The following is a 27195-nucleotide window of genomic DNA, read 5'->3' as shown; positions in this document are numbered from 1 at the left end:
GTTTGGAAATCTCCCCACCAAGTTAAACACATCTGGGAAAATCAGTTTACATTTATTCAGTAGATTCAATTTTTAGTTAAGAAAACCCTCTACTGAGAGAATCTCCTGTGATCTTAGTGGCCCCTACTGGACTGGAGATTAGAAGGGTGAAGATGGAGTCTGTCTAATTTGAAAGGAAAGAAGAGAAAGGGTGGGATGACTTAAAACAAAACAACCCCAACAACAACAAAAGTCATACAAACCAAAAACTGCTGAAGATCCTTATTACTTATGGGGCAGAGACTGAGGGTGGCTGGCATGAGAATGGGCTACAAGGATTCAGTAGTTTGGGCGAGGAAGAGAGACTGACTGTTATGAGAGCAGTGGAGCAGGAGCGAGGAGAAAATTAATGATGGACATCAACACTGGAGCAGGGGTGTGCAGGTAGTGTCAAACTGAAAGCTGAACTAAAAGGTTGAATGGAGAGAAGATTAGGAACAGGGCAATAGTCTCCTGCTTGCCCTTTCTTCTTCCAAAGTATGGAGCAGCGGGAATAAACCAGGAATTGGTAATGGCTCGATAATGAGATGACAATTAGGAGTAGTAAACGATATTCAAACTGATGGAGAATCTTGAGTGGCAAGATTAATTGGTTGAAAGACAGGTTTTGTCAGCTTGAAATAGGGAAGAGATTAGGAATATCCAGATGTTGGAAAGTGTCATTTTTGGGGGATGATGGGCACAATTGTCTACTTTATAGTCTGTGCTCTCCTTTGCACTCTGGAAGGAGAACCTAAGGCCCTTGAAGTGAAACAAAGTCGCAAAATGTTTTATCCTTCTCCACTGCTAATCCAAAGAAAGGATGATGGTTTACTGTAGGTTAATTGTATTGGTTCAATTGGCGGAGACTTCTGTGGTGCTTCCAATCCTGCTAATTTCCCTGTGGGAGTCAACATGTCACCATATGGTAGATTTTACTTAATCAGTTTTCCGCCTGCCCTTACCAAGGTCGTATTCAGAAACTGTTTAACTTAACAAATCTACCTACAGTCATCTAGGAGCATGTGTGATGTCCTTGGCCTTTTTTGAAATCTTTCTGTAGTATATTGTGATTGTGTTTTCAGTATATCGCTGCTTCACTGGGTCCATTTTTCTCACGAAGAGATGAACAGTATCTGTATAAGGCTGGAAAAAAATAAAATTCACTTCAGTGTGGTATTCTTACAGGAGCAAGTCTTTAAAGGTGTACTTAACTGGAATATAGGTAAGCTATTCCAAGACTTCATTTTTCAAGACTTTGTTAGAAAGGTCAGACTTGTTCTTGAACATTTTATCTCCTAGCTGTTCCTACTTTTAATCAGTTAATGGAGGATAAAACAAATTTGGATAATCTCCACATCCTCAGTAGTATAGAAAGACACTGCTTCTTTAAAAAACAAACCTCTTTTAAAGTAGAAAATCTGTATGAATAGATTTTTTAATTTTGGTTTTATTATGTTTTTGTCATCTACAATTATATAAAAGATCTAACATTTTATCCAAAAAGTGTATATTTCTCTTCATGGCTTTTAAACACTTGTATATTTGCCTGAATGTTTCAAAAACGCTTGGTTGATAAAATTGCAGGTTTTTTGTAGGTTGTTATTTCTCATTGTTTTTCTGAAGCGTCAAATATAAAATGTTGGTCTGTGAAAGACTTTTCACTGAATACTATCAATTAATAACTTTTTTTTTGCTAGTCATGCTTATTCAGCTATTCATGACCTATTGTATAATTTCAAGAAGATGTAACTTTTGTTAAGCTCAGGATGACTTTTTATCTATTAATTTTTAATGTAACTATTTCAGAGTAATCTTCAGCCTAATGAAGGAAGGTTGAAGGCCATATTGAAAAACTTTAAAGCCAGCAAGATTTGGAGCATCTAGCACTTTTATCATGTGATAATCATTAATATTAATGAATTTAAATGTTTACACACCCTGGTCTCTAGTGTTCTCTTTGATGTTAGTTACTTTACAGGAGATCACATAAATTCATTCTTAGTGTCAGACAAGTAAGGAAATATTTCTTTTTCATTTAACTGTGTCCCTTAGCAACATAGTAGGTCTTAGTTGATTAATAACATGTATTTTTGCTGTGTTGGATATATACAAATGCTTGTCTTTCTGTCTTTTTAAAAAGCTCTGAGTGGATCTTTGTTATTAAGTTCAAGCAAAAAATAATATAAAGATATAAATCCATGGCTATACGTAAGTATAATGAAGCTTAACAACATTCTCGGACATGTTAAAACAAAGTTCTTTTTTTTTTTTTTTCCTCTTACTAATGTGAATCAGATAAAATGGACAGCGCGTTCACTTGTTCCTGTCTCTGTGATACTCTGCGTTCCTGACATCCAGGATCTGTAATCTGTCATGTGCTGTCATCTCTGTTTCTTCATTCCTTTTAACAAAGACAGTTGTGAGGCTAGCTAGCATACTATCAATTTTTTTAATTAAAAATGAGCTGTTGCTTTCCAAGGGGTAATTCCCTCTCAATCTATGATGTAGGGATTTTTTTCTGTTGAAATCCATGGAAAAAAATTAGGTTTTTTTACTTAATTTATAAAGTGTACTCTTTCCTGTGTTGTCTCTTTAAAAAGATGCAGACGTGTAGGAAGTGAAAACTCAGCCATAGCAGTCTAGCTTTGCAGATATTGTTGAAGATCCTTAGTGGGCATAGTCTTATCAGCCATTGTCTTTGGTAGGTGATTTTTGCAGCATGTGAGAGTTCACCCTTTGGTTTTGCTCCTATGATTTTCACGCTTACAATTGTATGACAGCTGTAGCTTTTTTTACACCAATGAAATCACTTTATATTAGTAGCATCTGTCATCATGTATTTTAATATAAAATTTCTAACTACTGGTAGGCATTGCTTAAGTTCTATTGGAAATGTTATTGCTGAATACAAAGAGGCCTTTCCATCTTGTCAACCTGTCTTTTTGAACTTTGTGAGTTTCCAATAACATGGCTACAGGTGAATCTTGTAACAGGAAGAAAATAAACTTTCTGACCTGTAATATGATCTGTCTTTTGGAAGAATGCTTCATAGAGCTGTTTATCTACTGCCCACAGAGGATAAAACCTTTACACAGGATACTACTGTTGCACTGCCTTTAGAAGAAATGGGAAGTGTATTTCCTAAAAATGGCCCTGAAATTCATGGCTGAATGTCTTAAGCAAAATGGAAGTGAATTTATGCTATTGAAGCTGATTGCAAAGCTTTAAAATGTTAGAGTTGCATGTTTTCTGGGATTATTATCCATCTTATTCAACTGTTTTAAAAATTTAACCAGGAATGTGAAACTTCTACTGGATCTGCTTGTTTTTACATGTCGGCAAGTTTAAAGATCCTGAAGGATACGTTTTGTCCTCAAGTACAACAAATTGTCTCTAAGTGTGTGTCTGTAAACCTTTTCTGCATGTATGCAGAGATGTTACAATGGCAGAATTCAAACTTGTCTTTTAAAATCTATTCTTTTCCATTGCTACTGCTATTGTTGGTATCCTTTGTTTTTGTAGCTAAGATGGATTTTTTTAATGACACTTTTAAAAAATGACTTTTTTTCTTAAGCAGCTGTAACCAGAAATACATATAGGAATCTTTATTTGTTAAAAGGGATTGTGAAAACAAGGTAATTAACCATAATGCAGCATTATAAAGACTGTAATGTTAAAAAACTGCTTCAGTATTATGCCAAATTGATCTTTAGTTCTACTGTTTTTATATGAGTAAAAGTGCTATTGGCAGATATGGTTTACATATATAGATTCATGGAGATTTTTCTTCTAAAACCTCCCAACACTTTCTTGTAATACCAAACTGTAAGGATATTTAAAGCAGTTATTTAATTTCCCATGCATATTGAGTGAGAGTGCTTTTTAAAAATCCCTGGAAAGCAGACCTAAATACAAATCTTGTAACATTAAAACTTCAATGGAAGGATGCTGGCAGGTTACATTTCTTTCATACTCTCGTGTTTCCTTTGAAAGAAAAACTTTCCCAGATGGTCATTGCAGGGTACTGAATGTGACCAGTAATTTTATGTAAGCATTTAAGTTCATAGCCCCTGTCAGAGTTCCTTATTTGGGTACTGGATTCTTTGCAAAGGGTTTCTCATTTTTTTCCACTATCTTTACACTATTAAATGAATGCAAGTTGAGGGTAAGATTATCTGCAAGGTCATAGTGAAACTTAAAGCATGATGGACAAAGTATACTTACGGAGGTTGGAACTAGAAATAAACACACAAAGGAAAGTATATGGCCATACTGATAGTTATAAATTAAGTGTCAAGGTTTCAAATCTGGGCAAGTATCATCAGAATTTATAAAGTTCTATTTAAATAGTCCATTCTCCTCACTTCAGACATCTGTTACTGGTTATTGTTTGAGTGACCACCATGTACATTATACAAAAAGGAATGTGTTTTTTGTAAGATCTCTGCTAATGTGGCAGATAAAATCCCAGTGTTTGATAGCAGTGCCAAAGGGCAAAGAGGTGCTGAACAATATTCCTCATCTTTACCATAACTTTCCTTCCTGGAAAAACAGGCTTTGACAGTGGGAAAATGAAGACTGAGATAAGGAGAGGTGGAAAGAGGCTTGGGAACTGAGAGTGATATAGACCAGAACTGTACTTCAGCAAGCAGGGGGAAAAGTCTTCTCTTACGCTGATGCACCAATAATTATTTTTTTGTTGATTACAAATTTGAGTTATATCTCCTTGCTATGGTAATAAATTAAAAGGACTAGCAAGTTAAGAAACAGTTGTTTTTGTTGGCATGTAGTGTAAACTGGGCCTAGTTTTTACAGCTCTAACAACTGATTGTTGACTTTTTTTAAAGAAAAATGCACTGTTTTTATTAATGCCAAATGCTGTATCAGTCTCAAAATTTCATATTTCAGAGGAGAAAAACTGGAACTGATGAAAATTACATACTCCTTGTGAGAGATAGGAAGCAGTAGACAATGATGGTTGTCTTGTTTTTATCGATTATGGGCATTAAATTGCAATGCAGCAGGTAGGGCTGTTTGTTGCGTGTAAACTGTATTTCTCTCCCCCTTACAGAGCTAAGCAGGTAGATACAGGTTATGGAAAATTAGGTGTACTGCAGACTTGTTAAGTAATTAAGTTTTAGTTTTCTATTTTAACATATTGCTGGATAGATATAAACATTGCAATTAAGCAAGATTTAATTCAGCTAGGTGACACCTTAGACACTCGTTATTAGATGGCATACCTTACTTTACTGAACTGCTTTCTTCTGTCAGTTTTACTATAGCACTCACCCATTTAGAAGATGCGATAAGGAGGAATTGTGACCTTGGCAGGCATGGAGAAAGTCTTGAATGATGAACTTAAAATTCATGAAAAATGTCATGATGCATTAGGAGACCTATGGCAATTTTTTGTGATAGGCTTACTGATAGAGCAAGGAGAAAAAGAATCTGCTAAGTTAGAAATATATATATTTTTGGCTAGAAAATGATAAAAATAAAAAAATTTAAGGGACTGTTTTACACAACACTGTCATCTTGTGTACAGAAGGTGGTGGGTTTTTTTCAGCAGGTTGGTTTAGTATGAGGGGAATCTGGGAGATGAGTGAAGCAGAATTAATCTCCTGAGGGAGAAAGCACTAACTTGAGCATGATTCTCTCTTTGTATTTGCACACAACAGGAGAGGGTACTAAGATGCATTTGTAGAGTTTTGCTATTTACTAAGATTTTAGTTAATTTGTACTCTGCACTGGAATAAGTACACAGAAAGCCAGATTTTAGCTTGTGTTTGAATAATAAACTTTGGCAGATCGTGTTCTTTTTAAACTGCCCTAGGTCCATGTATTTGAGAGTGCCTCCCATGATAGGACTAGAAAGTTGTCAGATCAATGTCTAACATCTGTAGCAGGCAAATTAGCACAAACTCCATTAAGGCAGAATGAATGGATATACAGATTTGTGTAGTACATTGGGAAAAAGTCAAAACACCCATTGTAAAGAGAAGTCATGCATCACAGCCTTATGGCTTCTTTACAGGAACTGGTGAGTGTAAGGAACAGGGAAATCGGGTTGCTATAACCCATTTAGATTCTCCAAAAGTGATTGACAAGGTGCCTCACCGAAGTCTCTTTGAGTGAGCTGAGAAGGAAGGTCCTTACATAGATTACCTGGCTAAAGGATAAAGGTGGATCGAGGCAATACTGGAGTTGAACAGGGAAACTCTGGGGTAGACACTGTTTGTACTTTTAAATGACCTGAGAAGGGAGCTGAATAACAAAGGCTTACAATGAAGTATTGCAAAAATTCTCAGAGTATTGAGTAACTGTACAATTAAATGGCAGATGAATAGGTGAGGGAGAACAGCTTCAAACTTACGGATGCAAATGATGGGTCCTGAACACAGGACCACCACACAGGAATGACTTCTGAAAGTTTTTAATATTTTCTGAAAGCATCAGCTCAATTCACAGCAGCGTTTTAAAAAGCAAAGTCAATTTGAGGAATTAGTAGAAGCGGAATGAAGAAAATGTAAGTAATACCATCACTAAACCATGGCACAAATTGAGGGCATATCTTTTTAAACACTACATATGCTTATAGTTCTCCTTAGTGGAACTAAGAGAATTAGTGAGAGGTGTGGAACTTCCTCAGTGTACGGAACAATTTAACACTCTTCAGCCTGGAAGAGAAGAAAGCTGGAGGTGGGTGGGTGGGGAATAATAGTGGTCTATTAGGGAAGAGATAAATAAGAAATGACTGTTTGTTCTAATTTAACAACCAAGGGTATTTAATTAAACCAACATGATAATTTGAAATAAACTAGAAGATACGATTCCTCATGCACATGTGATCGGTTTGTGGGACGGCTTGCCACAGGATATTGTGGATGTAAAAATTCACACAGTTTTATAAACCAGCTTTACAAAGTCTGGGAGAAAACAATCACTGATGACTTCTAAATACAGATACAGCCTGTGGGATATAAAGCCCCGGAATCTCATGTTGCCGAATGTATAATACATCTACTGAGGAAAGTATCATTTTTTGCTTATCTTTTTTAACCTTTTCCTGTAGACATTTACTACTAGTTGCTGTCAGAGCATATGGGTCATTGTGGACCTTTGGATTGACCCAATATAACTTCTTATTATTTAAAGTGTACGTTTTGTTACATAAAATCAACACTATTTATCATTTTCAGTGATTTTAATGTTTTCCATGTGTGTTAGGATTGCTGCTAATTATTACTGGAACTTCTATAAACATAATTGTGGGAAATATTTCCCACATATTCCCAATTAGTAATATAATCCACGGGAAATCTGGAAAAATGGGCTTTGAAATTTAAAGCTTCAACATTTTTTTAAATGCATTCCCAAATATCAGTTGAAATCGTACGTACTGATAGTGCTTTTTAACATTACTAAAATTACATCCTTTCTTCTTTGAGGCAACAGCTTTTTTGATCTCAGTAAAATAGATAAATATTTTTTGAGAATAAATCAGTCCTCCTTGCCATTTCCCCCCACCTCCAGCTTTAAAATAGGACTTCTCTGAAATCTTGGGAGCATGTTGTTTTTATTATACTTCATAATAGGTGAAAATGAGCAATGTGTTACCCTACCGTCTGTACATTGTATTAAAAACAAGTGTTTTCTCTTGGGTTTTCATTACTTGATTGACCACATGTGAATATAATACCTATCAGTGTGCTTAGTGTGAAAAAAAAATTATAGAAACTGACAAAACCAGTTACAGATTAAACTATACTTGCGTAAAGTATACACAGTTTGTTTCTTTCTGTGGCCATTCAATGTTTGTTTTCATGTTAAAAACAATTGCCCTTAGTTTGGATTTCCTTTTCCCCCAGTGGAAGAGACTTGAGTTGATTAACTCATTTTTACAAATCTTTAGAAGAAAAATGGTAGGCGCTTAACTCCACCAACCTGAGAAACTGAGTTTTAAAAAGAGGAGTGTTTGTAGAAGGATTCACTCTTTTTTTTGTTTTTGTTAAAAATTTTTGTGTGCCTGCTAGGTGCATGTAAATACTGATTAACATATGTATGATCTAATACTGTACACACCTGCCTTCCTTATCGGTAGGTGATGCATTACTGGGAGCCTCCTGAAGGCCTGATGTTAGAACAGAGTCAGGTGTACTTTTTCAGCTGCATCTGATTTAAGTTAAGATCTAGTCATCCACCACCTGCTTTTCATTGCCCTATTCTCCTACCAGAGGTTACCACTTCTCAAGTTTGCTAGGAGAGAGATATGAATAGTCACTCCCTATTTATTTCTGTCAAACTCAGTAGTTTTTAGTATGCAGTTTAAAATAGATGTTGTATCAAAACTGGTTTAGGTAGGGGACAGTTGTACCTGTTCAGTTCTGGAAGCGGTAACCTCTGAAAGAAGTAAGATAGAGCCAGAATGGGCAAGGGCAGACAAATGGGGAAATAGCTTCCTTAGCAGGTTAAGTTTTAGTCTAAGCAGCCTTTCTGGTGACAAACACCTTCACCAGGAATCAGTGGTACATTTCACAACTCATTCTTGCTTGTCACTAACTCTTCAGTGTTCAACTGTGTTAATATTTTACATATTTTTGTAAGTCAGGTGTTGCTCCTATTCTTTTTGTGTCCATTTTTCTTTTTATTTATGCACAAAGTCTATTTATTATATACTCTGTTCAATGTCAGATGAAAACAATTTTTTCCCTCGGACATTTAAAAAAAAAAAAAATTTCCAGCTGGTAATTCCTTGAGGTTTTTGCTGATCTGTTTCCATTTTGAAATACGATGTAGTCTCCATCCATTTGATTCTGCTTTTTCAGCAGTAAGGTTTAGACTTGTTCACTTGAAAGGCTCATCTGTTTCTTCCCTTGTAGCTTTGTAGATAAAGCATTGATTATTTTGTTGAGCTTTCCTCTGCTTTATGTTGACTAAATATGCTCCCACTTAATAGAAGGATTTTGTCCAAAGGGTGTCACTTTTGTAATATGCCTTTTTCAGAAGTGAATCACTTTTTTCTTACGTTATTTCTGAAAAAGCTTTCATGCAGTTCTGAAACTTTCCTGGCTTAGCTTTGTTTCAAAAACAAATTAGTTAAAATGCAGAGTTAAAAAGTACTTCTTTTACGCATTTGGAAAATGTAACATTTCAACCACTTAAGCAAATTTAACAATATGAAGAAATTTGGCTTGCTAGTTCCTTTTTTGCAAATAAAAAATACTTTTGCTTTATGTATTTGTCTTAAAATCTGAGCATGTGTAATCAATGTATCTTTAATCTGTTAAATTATTTTGGCATAAAGATTTAACATCTGCAAATATTTTATATTGAAACATGGACTGCAGATGTTTGGTTTGGTTTTCTGTTGCCTCCTACTTCCCACTTCAGTAGCTGCATGCTGCGGTAGGTAACATCTTCATGAGAGGGAGGGAAGGAAGTAAATTTTAGGGCAGGTGAGACCTTGTCTCTTAGTATAAAAAGGAATCAGAGGCTTTGTGAAATAATTGCAAAGTTGGGGAACATGGAACAATTTCCTGCGTGGGACCTGCCCTCACTTCCCTGTTCTGTTTTTGTGAGAGGGAAGTCGGCCCATCCCTGCAGCTGTTGTACAATAAACTTAAGAAATATATTACTGGATGCATCATATGCTTGAGAACTGCTGCCCCCTTCATCTTAGTAATGTGCACATTACCTTACCGAACAAAGATTGTGGTTTATCTCTTCTTCACCTAACGAGAATTTTGTAAATCGTGTTTTCCGTGCTATGCAATGGCTGGAATAATTTCCTCTGACACAGTTTACATCAAAAGATACTGAGGGTGGTGTCTTTTCACTTCATTTTTATTGCACTTAATTTTCTAGTCATGACTAGCATATGCAGAAACACATAAAATCAACACATAAAATGGTACGTTACAAAGCTCCTTAGCCATCGTGTATAGTTCTTCTTTTCGTATGCTTAACAAATACATCAGCAGCTTGCCAATACATACTTGGTAATCTTTTCTACTACTTTAAAGTTTGGCTCATGAATATTAAAATATAGCATGTAGAGCATATATGTGAAAATCTGAAAATTATTTAATAAGTTAAAGGTCTGAAAAAGGCCCTTAAGTCTTTTTATTACTGGCTGTAATTTCTTCAGAAAATTGCACTGTTCATTTTTAGGTTTACTGCAACCTTTAGTCATCCTTGCTGTTTCTTAGCAGGACTTTAATAGGCAAGCCCTTTTATGTATTATGAATCTCTAATCGTTGTAGTGGTTTTAACCAATTGCTAGACCTGTGATAGTTAGAATAGCTAAATTTGAAATTCAATTTAGTTACTATGAGGAAGTATTGAAGAAGCTGATAGTGAACTAGGTACTTCTCTGATCTACAGTGCAGAAATCAAAGGAAGTAGCGATCATTGTTAGGGTTACCAGTTCTCAATATGATGATACCTATTACTGTAGTATCTGACAATTACAAAATGAATGATTCAGACGTGCAGAGCTTTTTGTACAGGGTGCGTACTCGTTCCTTTGTCTTTCCACCTGGGTAAGAAACTAAATCCCAGCACTGACTTTCTAGAACCACAGAGGATGTCTCCAATTCCAGTTTAGTACAGCAGTGACAAGGCCGTTCTTCTCATCATGAATCACTTTCATAATACCAAACTTTTGTTGTTGATAGCTTAGGGTGAGAGCTAGGTAAGGTAGTTCTAATCTTTATCTGTACCCACTTACGACAGATGAGGTGATCCACGATAACGTGTTATCCTGTGGCACTCTATTGGTGTGTCCAAGCCCCAAGAAATGTCCTTAAAATTTATTACTAAGAATTAACTGCATTTAAATAGATTGTGAATATGTTTAGCTATCCAGTTAATATGGCCTCTCACCCTCCCCAACCCAAAGTGTCATAAATGCAGGTTGCTGCAGAAATTAGTATTTCTTCATGGCTTGCTAGCCATGATTTTAAAGATACCATAGTTTTTATAATAATATTTTACGACAAAAGGGTGAAAGCAGCTTGTTAGAATCTCAAATTATCTTTCTATTATCTTGAACAAATACTGTGCTGCTATTTCTGTTTTTCTGGATCAGTTCTGACACAGGCAGGGACATGGTGTATATCCTTTCAAAACAATGTTGAGATTGCACTGTTACTTGGAGACTTTGCCCTGAGGAAAAACTTGCTTTTTGCAATTGTTTGAGCTCCAGCTACATGGCTCCTTTCAATATGTAGGCTACAAAACCTCCTACGGAATTGGAACCAGACCAGCATAGATTGACAACCTAAATTAAGCTTAATTCTCGCATGCAATTTAGGCCTCTTTTTCAACATTGTACCTGATAGAGCAGTTCTCCTAGACCAGTTCAGATGTTTAGATTAAGTAATTACTGCTTAGCCTGACTGTGGGTGATGAACTGAAGGGCTCTGTTTGCACTGAAGCATTCTTGTATTGCTAAAAACATGCACATCCTTTACCACGGCAGATACTTGGGGTGTTCTTGAAGTTGTCGTCTTGATTAAATTATTTTAATCTGTTGATTTGCGTGGTTGTCTCACAATTATGTGCTTTAACAACAGCGTATTAGTCCTTAATTTGAAACTCTCCAGTATCACATACAGCTCCATCAGATTTGAAACTACTTAGATTTCATTACATTTTCCTAGGGGTTGAGTCATCCACACGTATTTCTTGTTCTCCTTTTTCCCATTATTTCTTACAGTTAATATCCTGTTTATCTGCATCATCTAAGAGTCTAACATGTTGCCCTGATGTTGCATCCTAGTTTCTTACTGTGTTCTCAGACCACTTTTCACAAAAGTTTGTTCTAAAGGCTTGTTCTCTGCTTGCGCCTCTTTGCTTGCCATGGGAACCCCTGAATGTGATCTTAATTCCTATAGCTCATTGGTTGAATTTTCAGATACTACTTCTTTCATTTGACTAAAACACCAGAAAATTGACCACTCCTCCCTTCAGGAATTTCTCAGACATAAACTATATTCCTAAAAAAGCAAGCCAACCACTTACGAAAGATTACTTAGATATAACTTGTATTCAGCTTATAAAAGGGGGAATTTCCTCCCTGCTTCTGGAAAGTCTGAATGCATTTTAGGTTGACTGATTCCTGCTGAATCTGTGTATAATTTAGTGCAGCTATCTTTGAGGATAGATCTTGAAGTTAGAACGCCCTACACCATTACTGTTGATCTGCTGCTCCCTTTTCACTGTTACAGAGTGATCCCATAGATTTTTGAAAGCAGGGGATTAAAAAGATCTAGGTGATGTCAGATGATGGCTATAATCCTTCTTTAACAAAACCAGCTATTTGTCAAAACTTTTTTACAATTCTAGCAAATAAAATAGAATCCTATTTGAGATTTCTGAAGGGCAGCCTGGTTGTTAGCTGGACACTCATGAAACTGCAATATACAGCCCAGATGCTGTAAAGTTTTCTGAAACATAGCAGAGCTCAGTCTGTGGGTATGAATTTCTAGTTACTCTTCCAGTTGTGCACATCTTCCATCTTTTCCCATTTTTGTCATTCAAGATCCTTTAGTCACATTTTGCATCTAGTACAAGCAGCTGTGAATTCCCCAATAATATAGTGAATGGCTCAGCATTGAGGATGGTTTGGGGTTACAACTCATCTCCTCGGAGCCATGCAATATTTATAACAAACTACAAGATTTTCAAAATTTCCAGAACCAAGCAGTTCTTATGCAGAAAAGACAAAAGGTTGAAAGTGGAATTCCCCCTCTCCCCTCCTTTTGCTTCTTAATTCTTGACCGTTCTGAAGAATGGACTTGGATCATAAATTCCTTGAGGGTTCCCGCTTGTGGCTTCTTCTGGAGCCTTCTCTCTAGTCTGTTCTGCGCTCTTTCTGAATCAGCTGGTGAGAAATCCTTTTATAATCACCAGTTCCTCTTGTCAGGTGACCTTCTGATTAATCTCATGGCAGTAAAACCAATCACTGGTGACCTGTTGTTTTCTAAACACTCTTCTGAAATTCGAAGTTGAAAATCCACCTTGCTTTGAACAGTAACTAGAGAGGCACTATTTCTGTGCAAAAACACTATCCTTTTTTCCCTCCTCCCCCTTTTTTTCCCTAGGATGAAAAAAACGCCCAAAACAAATGCTGGAGATTCTGGAAAAATATATGGAAAAGCTATGCACATATCAAATTGTAACTTTATCTACTTCTTAAAAGAATGAGAACCATATGATACTGGGTGTGACCAAACCTCCTTTGCTCCTATATAGCCATCAGCAGTGGTGATGGCATAAATAGCTATCCTGAGCCATGTGTTTGTGCAGGTTGAGGTGTTTGACTACTTGAACAGTGTGTCCTGCAGTTTGGGAAACCCTGTATGTTACCTCAAATAATAGTGCTCCTAGACACACTTGTAAATGAAAGGTAAATTAATTTTGTATAATGACAAATATATCTCCTCTGCTGTACGCTCACTTGCTTAAATGATTTTTGCCTGTTGCTATTGCTGTAGAAGAGAAAAAGTCAAAATATTGAAAATCATTGGTGCTAAATGTATAAACAAAAGGAAGACATACCATTTTCTTTGGGGGCAGAAAGATAAAGGAGGAGAACAAACTTCTGCTTCTAAGAAGCCTGGAAAAAGCGAATATTTATATATTGTCATAATATAGTTGGCATAGTGTATGGGCCAATGACAATATGTAATTGTACTTAATGGTGTAGATGTTTGAACTTGCATAATTGAACTTCGAACAGTTATTGATTTTTAGAAAGAACTTGGAAAGGATGGAATATATTAAAATTTTTCCTTTTTATTACAAGAGAAGATATTTCACATACACCTTTTGTTTTTCTTTTTTTTTCTTCTCCACAAAATCTCTTAGCCATGCTTTTGCCTCCTGGAGACTGATGATACCTCCTAACCATCACATCTTTGGAAGCCCTTTTCAGCATCATGACATTTTTGAGTGGTCATCAGGATCTAGTCTTTTTTTTTTTTTTTAACTATTGACATCACCTGAGAGTGAAGTAACATTATCACTGCAACTAAATATCACACCTTTCATGGAAGAGGTAACATAAGGAAGAAACAGTCCCTGTATGCTTAGCCTGGAGAACTAAAGTTTTACAGTGTAGGACATGCTTCACTCCCAGTGGAACTGGGAAACATGTTTCAAAATCATCTTTAATTAAAATTGATTATAAGCAAAGCAAGGCTTATAAGGCAAAGGTATTGTCTTTCTGTAGACCAATTAATATAACAAACTTTCCAAGCTTTTGGTACTACAAAGACCATTCTCATCTGAAGCAGAGACAGCAAACTTCAAGTTAACTACTATTATTACGCTGATGGTGTCACCTATGTTTGCAGCTATCCTTCTGGAAAGTGAAAGTGTGCATGACAGTTGCAGCTCGCCTCCTTCCCGCCTGCCCCCAAAAGCTAGCCAAACTATCATATGTTTCCTTTTCAACTAAGCTTCAATTAATTCTGACCCTACTGCCCGCATCCGTAGAACAATCACAGAAATGGGAAATGCTAATATGTGTCTTGGGAGGCTGGCTCGCCAGTCCTGTCTGGTGTAATGATACAGCACATTTGGAATGATGTAACTGAATACAAACTCACCATGCTTATCCCCAGCATCCCAAGTATTTTTGTTTATAATGACTGTTTTTATGCTATTTGAAGTGATGCAGTTTAAAGAAATGAGAGTACCCATGTAGGAGCCCCCTGATTGTCAAAATTAGTATAGCAATAAAAAGTATTTGTTCGGGTTTATCTACTCATTGGGAGATTTGAGATAGTAATCCATCATCTAATATGTGCTTATCCTGGGCCAAGGTTTTAACAGGTTATGAGCAGATGACTTTCCTTGACTGACTTTCCGCTTTGCGTTGGTATTCATTCTGTTTACGTTACATGTCTGGTTATCTTTTCCTTTTGCAGAATCTATGAAGTGTTTGATGTATTTGTATAAACAGTTTGATTCCTGAAAATATGTTCTGAATCAGATGTCATTACTGTACAACAATACACTAACAACATTCTGAGACCATTTAAAGCCCTTTGTTTAATAACACAGTGAATGTTATTAGACTGTTACAGTAAGTACGTTAACATTAAAAAACAGCTTGTAAAAATGAAAAATTTTTGAATTCTAGAATTATGGAAGATATCAAATTGGCGCATCTGTTTGTCTTTAATTTTTCAGTGAAATGTTTTTCTATTGATTTTTGACAAAAGTGTTTCCCATCAAACCAGGCGTTCGGGTTTCAGTTTTGACAATCGCACCTCTAAAAATAATTTCCAGTGCAAATTTTGGGATTGGTGTTGAAAACATAAAATTAAAAATTTCTGTTCTTTTTGTTTGCCTTTCAGTTACAGTACTTAGGAGTCATGAGTTGCTTTTTGCAGCCACAATGACTAGAAACGCTTCATTTCCTCTAAAATAAAAGCTAGTATTTTCATGGAATTGTATGTCTTCAGAATAAAAATAAAAATTATTTAGAAACTTTTATAAGATCATCAAATCTGTTAATATAAGCAGTATACATTTTCTTTCACTTCCCTCTGTTCCCCACAATTATTTGTATTGGAATTTAGTTGTACAGAGCACTCTTCCTTTGCTGCTGGAGCAGCCAAAGCTGTATTGAGCTGCTTAGTGTAAATATAATATGTAAAGCTGTACCATGTGAAGGCATATAAAGTATAAATACAGGTGTAGGGTATTCAATGTATTGTATAATTTCAGAGTGCAAAGGAGCCTGCATTGGAGCTGTTGCTTATATCATGTTCAGGACTTAGGAAAAATAGGAGGTAACGAGACCCAGAAAGATCTGTGCTTATATTCTCTTACTCCCCATATTCCTCTTTGTCTTTGACAGTTATGCTTCCTTGTGTCCTGTCCCAAAGCTATTCTAATTGAGTGGCAAAACTGTTGGCTTTTGGATGTTGAAATAGTTCCAGGCATGCTGTCTACAAGAAGAGTGCTCCAAAACTCAGAGGGATAGAAATCTTCCATTGGGAAAGCTTGTCTATTGCAAGGATTTACTCATTATTCGTATATATTTGTTTTTCTTTGAAGTACTACAAATGTTTGGTCTGTTTGTAATATTTTAAAGATAATTTTGATCTGTTCCATTATATAGTTTCAAATATGGTTCGTTATTTTCTTTTTTCCATTTGTTTCAAGATTGCCAAATGAGACAAATATTGCCATTCAAAAGAAAGTAATTGCAAACATTATCTCTCCTTGAAAAACAGGTCTATACTTTGCATCTGTATCTATATATAAAGTTTCTGTAGTCAATAGAAAATGATGCAAGTTAACGTGTAGCATTTGATAATTTGAATTTTCTTGATGTATCAAATACTTGTTCATTGCTGTAAGTGCTGAACCATGAATAATTTACTGGCTTTCTCTTTATAATATGCAGTGTCTGCTAACTTTGAAGTTCAGTAGTCAACTCAAAAGTTTGCTGGAGCTGACTAATGATTCACCAGAGATTTTTGAGAGATATTTTGTCATCAATTTGAAGCTTGGAGAGGTTTGCTGTTGCAGCCATCTGGTAATTCTTGGTTCTCTGGAGGAAAGAGAAGCCTTTTGATAAAATAGATCAAAGCATTCTGCTCTTTCAGTGACTGATAGCTATAAGTAATTTAGAAGTTTCTCAAAATGATTTCACAATGCCTGTCTCATTTGCCAAACTTTTGCATTCTAGTTACAATGCAGTATTGGTCATGAATTATATCTTAATTATATTTAAATCATTATTTAAATACTTCCGTTCATGGAAAATTTACAGATCTAAGTGTTTTGTAAACCTAGAGATTTCTAATTTACCGAATACGCTGTCGTAATTAATAAAATTGATGCTAAATCTTGTTGTTCTTTGTCTGTACTAATTGTACAGGTAGGAGTGCTCTCAAAGGCTGTACTTCTGCTATACCATAAGCCTAAGATATAGATGTACCTCTTAGACTGTGGGTGATGTACAACTATAGTGTAAAAATACACATCATACTTTTTCCAGAACTAATTCTGTTAGCAGTTGGAATTCTGGCATGGGGTTTGCAGATGTTTGGCAGTGAAGAGCAAACATGGAGTGAAAGAGTTAGGACAGGAAGTGTGTGCTGCAACGTCCACTTGAAACGAGATCAATCTAACGCTGGATTGTACATACACATTTGAGATTTGTCTGGAATCAGGATGTTGTTTCTATTCCATCAGACATTTCAGATGTGCAATTGCCATGACTGCACATGTCCAGTCTTCTCAAAGAGTGAGTTTATTGCGTCATAAGTGCGATACAAGCAGCCAAAACAGAATGATGAAACAACCTTGCAAGTTGTTTAGGTAAAGGATGTCTGAGTGAGATTTGGTGCTGTGTTACAGTAGAAGAAAGGGAAAGCGTTAGTTTGTAATGCACCATACCTCTGTGCATGAAAAGAGGCAGTATTCTCTTGCTAGGAGTGAGTTAGTGCACAGCGGAACTCAGGAGATGTGTTTGTGCCGTTCACTTTTCCTTATATTAGAAGGTCATTGTAATGACTGATGTCCTGATGAAAGAAAATAATTAAACCTCGTATGTCACACTGTCCTCAATTAAAGCCTATCAAGGAATTTCAGAAATAGTTGATGTGTCATGGGATGTAGCCTGTGTCATCCTAACAACTATTTGTAGTGTTTATTAATAGGTTAGCCTTATTATCATTTTGCCATTCAAAGTATAGTATTGGCTAAATGACAGATGTCAGTGAATATTACGTAGTTACCATAAGTTATTCAAACTTGCTGTTCTTTGCATTAGGTAGTTCGGAGAGAGGAAAAGACTTCCAAAGAGGCTGAGCTTTAAGGACTTAATAAATTGAAAATGCAAACTAGATAACTAATATGGTACTAAATTCTCAGAAAATAGAATGATGGGAGTTTGGTGTAGGAATAGCTAATTTTTCACATTAAAATTTGCTTGAACAGATTTAAAAGTGGCACATAGATAGCAGAAGAAAATTCCATGTGCTTGTTGTGCTTGTTGTTATTGTTTAAACTTTTCAGCGAGCTATTCAAAATAGGTCTGGTGCTCTTGTTTCTCATTAAGCCCACAAACAATGGTAAATTTGTAATTCCATACTTCATAATCTTCCACAGTTTTATGTTCTACCTGCTGTATCTCTGAATCAGATGCATATGCTTACCTGATTGTTTACCTCCTTGTCTGCTCGACATGTGCTTCCTAGCAGCTACAGTTGAACATTTTTCTTCTTTGGTTTTTTTTTTTTTTTTTTTTTTCAGTGTGGGAACTTTGCTGTTTTGGTGGATGTTCATATTTTGCCTCAAGGCTCCAGTAAAGACACCAGCTGGTTTTCAGATCATGAGAAAGAGGTACAACAAATATCAATTCTACTTCAAAAGCATGTGGCTGCAGGGAAAAAGTTGGATTGCCTTGAACTGTTCAGAATTTTTCAGTGTTATGAGAATATTGTTAGTTATACCTACCTGTCAACAGTTGCTGTGGGACCCCTAAGTCAACGATATGTGCTTTTTGGGTCACTAATGACCACTTTCAATTTGCCTTTTAATTTTTGAACTGTGTGTGTGTGCATACATGCGTGTATGCTGTTTTGATTCTTCTGACCTAAGTTTTAATTTTAAAAACATATTTCTCATGAATGTTTGTAAATTATCCCGAGTGATATAAACCAGAATGTGACAAGTATTATTTTTGCAGAGCTTGTTGGTGAAATATTTTTCTATTAATTGTTTTTTCTTGTAACAACAAGTGTGAATGATGTTGCATTTAGACAATGCAAGAAACATAATGAGTATACATGATAAACAATGGTTTATGAAAAGAAACTCCCCATCTTTATTTTTAAATGTGTCATTTGTATAGCCTGACAACAGATGAAATTCTGGAAAATCAGTGCATCAGTGACTAGCAAAATTATGAATGTAACTTTCATCAGATTCTGTGTGATTTTTTCTGCAATCCTGTGATGAGTTACTGGCGGGAGTTTTCGCCTATTTCAGTTTGTGTGGGAACTTGAGAAGTTCCCTATTGAAAACGAATGCAGGACATGTTTCAAATGCCTGTGGACTTTCCCGCAAGTCTCCGTTACGGTAATTTTCAGCAGATAGCTTTCCTAATAATGGCATAATTAACTTGTCACTGCAGACCATCCCCGTACGTCTCAAAGTAATACGTTTAAATAAAATTAAAAGAAACAATAAATTAATATCCTGAGGGAGTGAAAGCAGAATATTTAACAGCATGTGGTTCATCCAATTTGTGCTTTATTAAGCAGAGGAAGAAGAAAATAGGGGAAATCTTTTAGACTTCTTTTTTTCTGACTAAATGAATTCTCATTACCCTTTCTATTTATAATCAGTTTTACTATCCCGGTTATCTGACTTTTAAGTGTTTTCAAAATACATTTTGTAAGACTGCCAAAACAAAAGATATGAATTTCAGGAAATTAGATCATGATTGATTTAATAAAGAGGCATGACAGGGCAGCATTCATTACATTTCTGTGACCGCACATTTTGAGAGAAGTACAAAGGCTGCATATTTTCAACAACCGAGAAGTGTGATTCCAATAGCTTTAAAATTTGCTTCCTGAAAGTTCTATGCAGAATCTTTGTTAAAGTGGGAAGAAAAAGGTCAGTAAAGTATTATAGGCAAATTATGCCTGCATATTTTTTCATTAGAGCTTTTACATATTCATCGCAAGCAGTTTTCTACATTTTTGTTGCTTCCAAATTCTGGAAAATACTAATGGTGGTACAGCCCTCTTTGCTTGTCTGTGGGAAGAGCAGATGCCTCTCAGACCCCTTGTAACACAGACATGATTTCTGCTGATCCCCTGCTTACCCTGCAGGAAAGTCAGCGGCTGCTGTTTGTAGCAAATGGAGCCTGCCTGCCTGCGGTCCCAGGCAGAAGGAGGGAGCAGTGCTGGCCTGTCAGCTGCCAGCTCCTGCTGCAGCATGGGTCGCGTAGAGCAGGCTGGGAACCAAATGAGTGCCCATAAGCGTGAGGCTGGTGTAAGAAAATACAGTGCACATTGTCTAGCGGGGCATTGTAAAGACCACAGTTTGCACACTGCTGTCACATGTGTTGTATATACAGTCATCTTGGGATTGCTGTGAGAGGCAAATTGCGGCATTTGGGAGCTTTTCTCTCTGCCCTTCAAATTTCCATGCCCTTTCTGTCCTATCTATTTTCCCCTGGAATAACATAGTCAAAGTTTTATCTTTGTACTTTGAGAAACATTTATGAAACTGATTTCTATTCATGTCATTGCTATGATCTCTCCATATGCATATAAAAGGTCTCAATTACAAGTTCTTTTTAGCGGTGGAAAGTACGTAGAGACGATTCTCTTGAAGCCTACTCTTGTTTATGCTTTCTTAAATAGAGGTCTGTATAGTTCTTTGTGGAGAACCATTTAAATAATATTTCCATAAGCACAACAAGTGAAATATTTTTCATGTAAATTAAGGAAGTGGATGCTAATCTTTATTGTTGCAGAAGGAACCAAATGCATGCTATGTTTCCGCTGCTTTCTAGACCTTTTCATTCTAACCTGAATGCATAGTCCTGTGAAGGAATGTGTAATGAGATCACTTTAATGAGTTAAACAGAAGAATAAGTAAATATAGAATTTTTATAATTGTACTCTTCAAGCAGAAAGGAAAATGTATTTCTTACTGTAAGGAGAAAATAGTGTTTGTGGTTGACCAATATAGGGTTGACCAATGCTCTAAATGTGCATTGCTTTCATTTAGAGCAATACGCTTAAAATTTGTTGCTCTGCATACTTTCTACATTAATCAAAAGTAAAGTTCAAGCCAAGATATTTTAGTTCAGATAGTACTAATATAATTTTGTCTATTGTCCAAACACTGTAAAAAGGTAAAATGATATTTTTGTGTGCCACAAAGTATCATTTCTGTGAGCACATAGTTATGCACAATGGAAAATGAGAATACTGAGGGAAAAGTCTCAAATATGTGTGTATGTATTAATCTGAAAACTTACTCTGGTATTCAAAAGATTAATTTTTTTGCTTTTACTCCAAGGTTTTTCCTATGGTTATTCTGGCTGAAGGGTTTGTTCTTCTTGAGTTGCATGTGGGTTTTATTGTGCTTTGCCGAAGGAAGTATGAAAGATATGAACGGTTATGTTTAGGAGCAGAAAAATCAAAATGAACTAGAGAAATTAGGTTGCTGTGACCTAATTAGCTCTGAATCTTCCCCCCCCAAATTACACTGAATTGAAGCAAAATATATGTTGTGGTTTATACAGATTCTTGCAGAGAAATAGTGTTTTGACAATTCCTGGCAGGATTTTTACTAGTATTTTGCTTAAATACCTAATGTTATGATACATTTTTAACATGTATTTTTTCCTACTTTGCATACAAATGAAACTAATTTGCTGTTTTGTTGTTCAAAAATTATTAGTATTGTAATATAACGTATTTCATCTGCCAAGTGAGAATTTCATAATGTACTTCCTCTCTTGTTTTGTAGCAAAATTGCTTGATTCCCCCTCCTTGTTCCCATATGTTTCCTGAATTATGTGCTTCTCACCTCTATCTAATATCTCAGTACTTAACTGCAGATAATGTTTTTCCTTTTTATGTGAGAGAGTGTGATTTTGTATTGATTTCTGCTGTGTGTCTGTGGGCATGTATGTAAATGTAGATCTAAATAGGCCAATGGTTATTCTTTCAGGAGGTCTGCATGCTGCTAGAAGAAGTTGTTGCTTCAAGGGTCAAACACTACTTGGAAGCGCCTAAACAACGTGGTCAATGGAAATCAATGGAACATTCACCATCTGGTCCTTTGTTTCTTACGGGTAAAATAAATTATTTAACTTTTTGTGAAATAAAGGAAGATAAAGTATGGTGGAAACTGCTGTTCTTTATTTTTTCCATGAGAAATTTGCCATTGGGAAAGCCAGTAAGCCTGAAATAGCTGGTGTTTTGGTCTGAAATTACTTCAGCTATGTTATTGAAAAAATTAAATGGGTTTTAATTTTCCATGTTACTGAAAAATGAACATAACGCTTGTACTATTAGTATGAGAGCCTACCATTAGAATTAAAAAGAATAAATGGTATAATCCTGGGTCCTCCAAAATTGATGGAGATCTTGCTGGTTTGTTAAGTCTTCTTTCCACTTGAACATTTAGTTTAGAAGTTTTTAGTTTAGAAATAATGTCTTTACTTTTCCCTCTTCTGACAATCTGTTCTGTCTTAAAAAGTTGCTATGATGTAATAAATGGCATTTGTCATTTCACTGGTGTTACTGCAGGTTTGGCAGTAGTGTCGATGACCTTGGGAGTTATTATTGTGCAGAAGAGAACAGTAGTAAGAACATTTATCCAAGTGGAACTTTTTTTTTTAATTAGTATTATTTTTTTTGTGTGTGTGTGAGGATGGTGAGACTAATAGGTGCAATTTCAGTACATGCATGTTTTAAACTAAAGATAATAGTATATTAAAGCACTATAGCTTGTGCTTTAATGTTAGATCAGCTTTGGGGCTAAATGGCTTGCCGGTTTTTGTTTAATGTTATTTCGCTAGCTGTTCTGGTCATCATGGTGGGTTTTATGGTTGATAGGCTTATCTGTTGGTGTTATGTCACACAAGCGATTTATTTTTAAATAGTTCTTAGGAAATAATGACTGTTTTTTATTACCAGCCTGGAGCATGTTATAAACTTGTCACAGAAAAGAAGGACTGCAATAGCAAAGCCCTGTGTTGGCTATGGTTTCTCACATTTCCTTAAATATATTGAAATAGATCTCTACTGAAATATGAATTCCACAATTAATATAATTGCATACTTACAAGATACAATCAGTTTACTGATACAAATTTTTTAATTCAATGTATATTATATTAACAATTTTAATTCTGAACAAATTCTTTGCTTCTCAAAACGTTTTCAGTTATTGAAAAGGTATATTCCTATAGAACTCTAGTTGATGGTTGCAGCTTTAAATACTATTATCAATATTAATGAGTGTTTTTAATAAAGAAAACACAGGTTAAGTACTGTATGGTTGGCTTAGTATTGCAAAATTTTAGGCATATATGGGAGCCAGATTGTTATGGCATGACAAGGAGGGTTTTTTCCACCCACAAGAACACAATACTGCATAAGTAAAAAGTGCTTCAGGACACTAAAGGATTTTCAAACCCTTTTTTTCCTTGCAAGTTGTAACTACATTTCATCCCTTTAAAATATTACTAATGTTTATAAAACACATGAACTTTCAGATCCCTGTGCTTTTCTGGTGTTGAGTGAACAAATAGAATTTTCTTACACTGAAAGCAGACGGACATTACAGAGGGTGGAATCAGAATTTCTGAGATTTGTTGAGGTTTTTCTGTGTTTTCTTTTACCGAGTGATATTTTGTATTACTTATTTTTTAAAGTTTCCTGCCTCAGGAAAAAGTAGGTTTTCAAAAACAATGATTTTGTAAGATAAAACTGCCAGACATAATAATTGTTTTTTATATATGTAGACAGATGCAACACTAATTTGAGGGTGTTTGTGAGATTTTAGTCTCTTATATTTTCTTTTATATCATGAACTTTTCAGTAAAAATACTGGTATGCTGTCCCAGGGTTGTGAACTGATCTTCTGCTTGACTCTTCCCCGTATTTCCTGAAAATGAAAAACTTAAGGATATGCATTTGAGGAGGTCATCAGTAATATCTGTGACAGTTTTAGATTAAAGAATATTTACTTTGGATGAGGCAGAATTACTGTTCCATCAGTTTTCTGCAGTTAATCTCACTGTCATTAATTAACACTAAACAAATAAAGGAAGAAAACAGTCTGTGATAATGAACATTCATGTTTAACTTAATTTTCAAATCTCTCTCTTTCCTCTTCTCTCAGCCTGCTTTGCTTAGGGCTGTAATTTGTAAGAAAGGAGTGCTTTGTTCAAGTCCAAGAATCAAGTTTATTCAAGTTACATTCAAGTCTGTTCTTACCTGAGAAGGAAATAATAGAATAGGTGGGTGTTCACTGGAGCAACTGGGACCTACCTCTAAGGGACTGACCCTTTTAGGTGAGCCACAAGTCTAATAGTCTTTAGCAGTTATCATCACTCAAATGTGGCTCCAAAACCTCTTGTGTTTTGCCTTCCTCTCTAGGATCACAGGTTCTGTTTGTAGAGTACAAAGATATGTTTTTGTGTTTTTTCACAAACAGATGAAATGCAAGATAGGTAGCCAGTGTTTGGCTTACAGTGTTTTGTAGTATACAAAGAAACGTGCAAGCTTGGTACGTGGCTAACTACATACGCATACTGTAGGTGCTGCTGGTAAAATGTTTAAGCTTGCAGCTATTGTTGCATTTGGAGGTTATTAAAAGTTTTTGAGCTCTTCAAACTGAATGTGGTTTCTTTTGCTCAAAGTTATGCAAGTCTGTGTCTAGAGTTTCACTGCTGTAAACCCCCCGCTATTGTAAGGAAGAGTGTATCTATAGAAGGAACATTAAGAAGCTTATTAGCTGGTTATTTACTACTACAAGTATCCCAGGTCAGCATTCCACCCTTATTTGAACTCGCATCTTTTCAGGTCAATTTTAATTAGTTTGCTCTCCACATTGCAGGATGTATTCAAAATTTATTAGAATCAGAATTATTAGACCAGTATTAATAAGATTTTTAGACTACCTCTAATATCAAAACATGTTGTATTAGGATTTTCTGCAGAAATAGAAGCCAAGCTACCTTACTTTGATGCGCAGATCTCATCCCACTGTCTAGATCTGTTGAGCAGAGACGACTGTTGTTAAACTGGCTACCATAACTATTTTGAAGAGAAAATTTTCACCTATCACAATTTCTTTTTAGTAGTAATGTTATATTATATTTAATATTAATATTATTTAATACTACCTTTCAGTTTTGTGGCACATAATATAAATATCCATGCATGTTACTTGTTAATTTACATTTCTTTTTCATTTAAGTTACACCCACACAGCAGTGTGTGGTGGGTCGCATACCATCTCATTAGGAAATCTGTGGGTGTTACACACAGGAGAAGAAAGAAAGAAAGAAAGAATGGAAAAATGAGAGAAAGTAGCCAAGACAAGCAAGTTCTTCCTATTCTTCCTTCTGTCTGAACAATTTCCCCACCCCTCCCAAATGACCGGTATGAACAATTTGCCAAAGTAAGCTTCAATTTAGTCTTTGGACATAGGCTTTGGTATAAACTCTCCGTTTCCTGTGTTTAATTAATGTCCAAATGTATTTGATTTTGGTTTGATTTTGGATTGTTTTAATTGTTAAGAGAAAATTAAAATAGGGTACGTTTTCAAAGATTTAATTTTGCCTGCATCCAATTTTCATGGCTAAAATCATGCAAGACAGGCATCAATCAGGTGTGGTTCACTTGCATTATTTGAAGTTCAATGAATGTAAGCCATCCAATAACAAAATCCATGTATTAATTAATTTCTCTCATTCATTAAAAAAAAAAGCCACTACTTCACTTTACAAATGTATAATCTTTAAAGTTAGAACTTATGTTTTTTATATATATGCACCATACATTTTCACTTTGCACCGCTTGCGCTACTCAGTATCACATACTTGTTTTTAGTGATGATGGCAAGCATTTTAGTGTGTCATGATGCTCACCTACTGTAGACTCAAACAAGCTAAAAGCAGAGCCTGTTTTTTCATGTTCCACAAAAGGTGGCTGTTTTTGATTAAGAGCAATGAGAATTAAGTAACAAGAGGCTATAAAGAGGACCGAGTGGAGATACTCAGTACAGAAGAATGACAAAGGGAGGACTGTGGAAAATTAAGGAAGAAGGCAAAGTTTACATGGGCACAGAGGAAACAAAAAGGAGGATGCGGAAAGAAAATATGGCTGGTAGAAATGTCCATGTTAGAAATGGAAGGAAGGAAGAAGGTATCATGTAAACTGACCTTCTTCCCCCTCTTCAGGGAGGGGGACAAGTTAACTATGTTTATCCTACAAGTAATTTTCAGATCTTTTCTCATTCCTTCCCTAGTTGTTTTTCTTGGCTTGAAGGTGGAACGTTTTTGCTCTGATTTCAGATCTTTTTATTGTACAGTCTCTTCTACAGTGAAAATAATTAGAGAGCATGCTGTCACATGGCACAGTGAGCTCCCAGCTTGATTTTTATCTGCTTTCTCTAGGATTGTGTATATTTTTTTTTTATATTTTTAATCTAGTTTTCTAAGGAAATGGGGCTTATTGTTATCATGTTTTCTCTGTGTGTATCTGTTTGTCCATCCATCTTTTCCCCCAGTTGCTTTTTGCAAACGTGATTGAATTTTATGAACAGGTAGAAGTCTCAGACATGAAATTTTCAGACATGAACTTTTGATAAGCTTACTAAAATGAGAAACTGGGAGAGGTGCAAGCGCTATTATGAATAGTTCAGCCTTACGAAGATCTGGAGTCAAAGTTCACGTCTTATTTAATATAAAAAAATGCGTAAGATGCAATTTCATAAGAAAATATATTTCTGTTCTGTTGCTTATGAAACTATTTGTTTGGTTTCTGTAAGCACACAAAAAAATACAATAAATCATGATAGTAAATATTCCGAACTGTTTTGGCCTTGCATTTAAATTTGAACATTATGATGTTTTTAAGGAAAACATCCTTTTCAGACTGTCCTCGTTTGCTTTAGGAGTGTTCCCTATTACTGTAGAACATGAAATGTGTAAGATGTTGGTAGGGTATGTTCCACGTTACAATCCTGTAGCAGCAAAACTGATTTATTCCCACCCTCCCACCTGTTAACTCTTACTCCTCTGCTGTGTTTTGTTTGGTTTTAACTAGAATAATTTCACCTATCTTGCTTAAAGAGCAACTCCACAAAAATTTGATGGGCACAACTGGAGTGAAAGTAAGCTATAGCAGAAAAGTTACCACAGGGCACTGAGGAGGACAGAAGTCTTTTAAAGGAACTTTGATGTTTGCAGTTGCACATTATAATTTCTGTCTCTCAAAAGAATTATATTGCAGCTTCTTTACAATGGACTCATTTATGATTTGTGGCCAAGTCCTGCAGATCTTTGTGAACTTTAAACTTACATTCATCTGTCTGTGACCAGAGAGCCTCATAGCTCCCTTAAGTATGCAGTAAGTTATGCAATAACTTATGAAA

General features: G+C 35.6%; 1 protein-coding gene across 2 annotated transcripts in view; it reads left to right on the top strand.

Annotated features, from left to right (window-relative positions):
* The window catches only part of SLX4IP (SLX4 interacting protein), an 81597-nt gene that overhangs the window by 23079 nt on the left and 31323 nt on the right, over positions 1-27195 (top strand). Inside the window, exons 1-3 of one of the 2 annotated variants that reach the window (XM_075147718.1) lie at positions 17051-17296; positions 18307-18396; positions 21754-21877. In XM_075147718.1, coding sequence (XP_075003819.1) covers positions 17267-17296; positions 18307-18396; positions 21754-21877 — 244 coding nt within the window. In that variant the 5' untranslated portion in view covers positions 17051-17266. Of the gene's footprint in view, positions 1-17050; positions 17297-18306; positions 18397-21753; positions 21878-27195 lie in introns of those variants that run through there. The other variant, XM_075147719.1, reaches the window with a different exon arrangement.

The sequence above is a fragment of the Calonectris borealis genome, chromosome 3 (genome assembly GCF_964195595.1).
Source record: "Calonectris borealis chromosome 3, bCalBor7.hap1.2, whole genome shotgun sequence".
Classification (NCBI taxonomy): Eukaryota; Metazoa; Chordata; class Aves; order Procellariiformes; family Procellariidae; genus Calonectris; species Calonectris borealis.
This window is presented reverse-complemented; position numbering and strand designations above follow the sequence as displayed.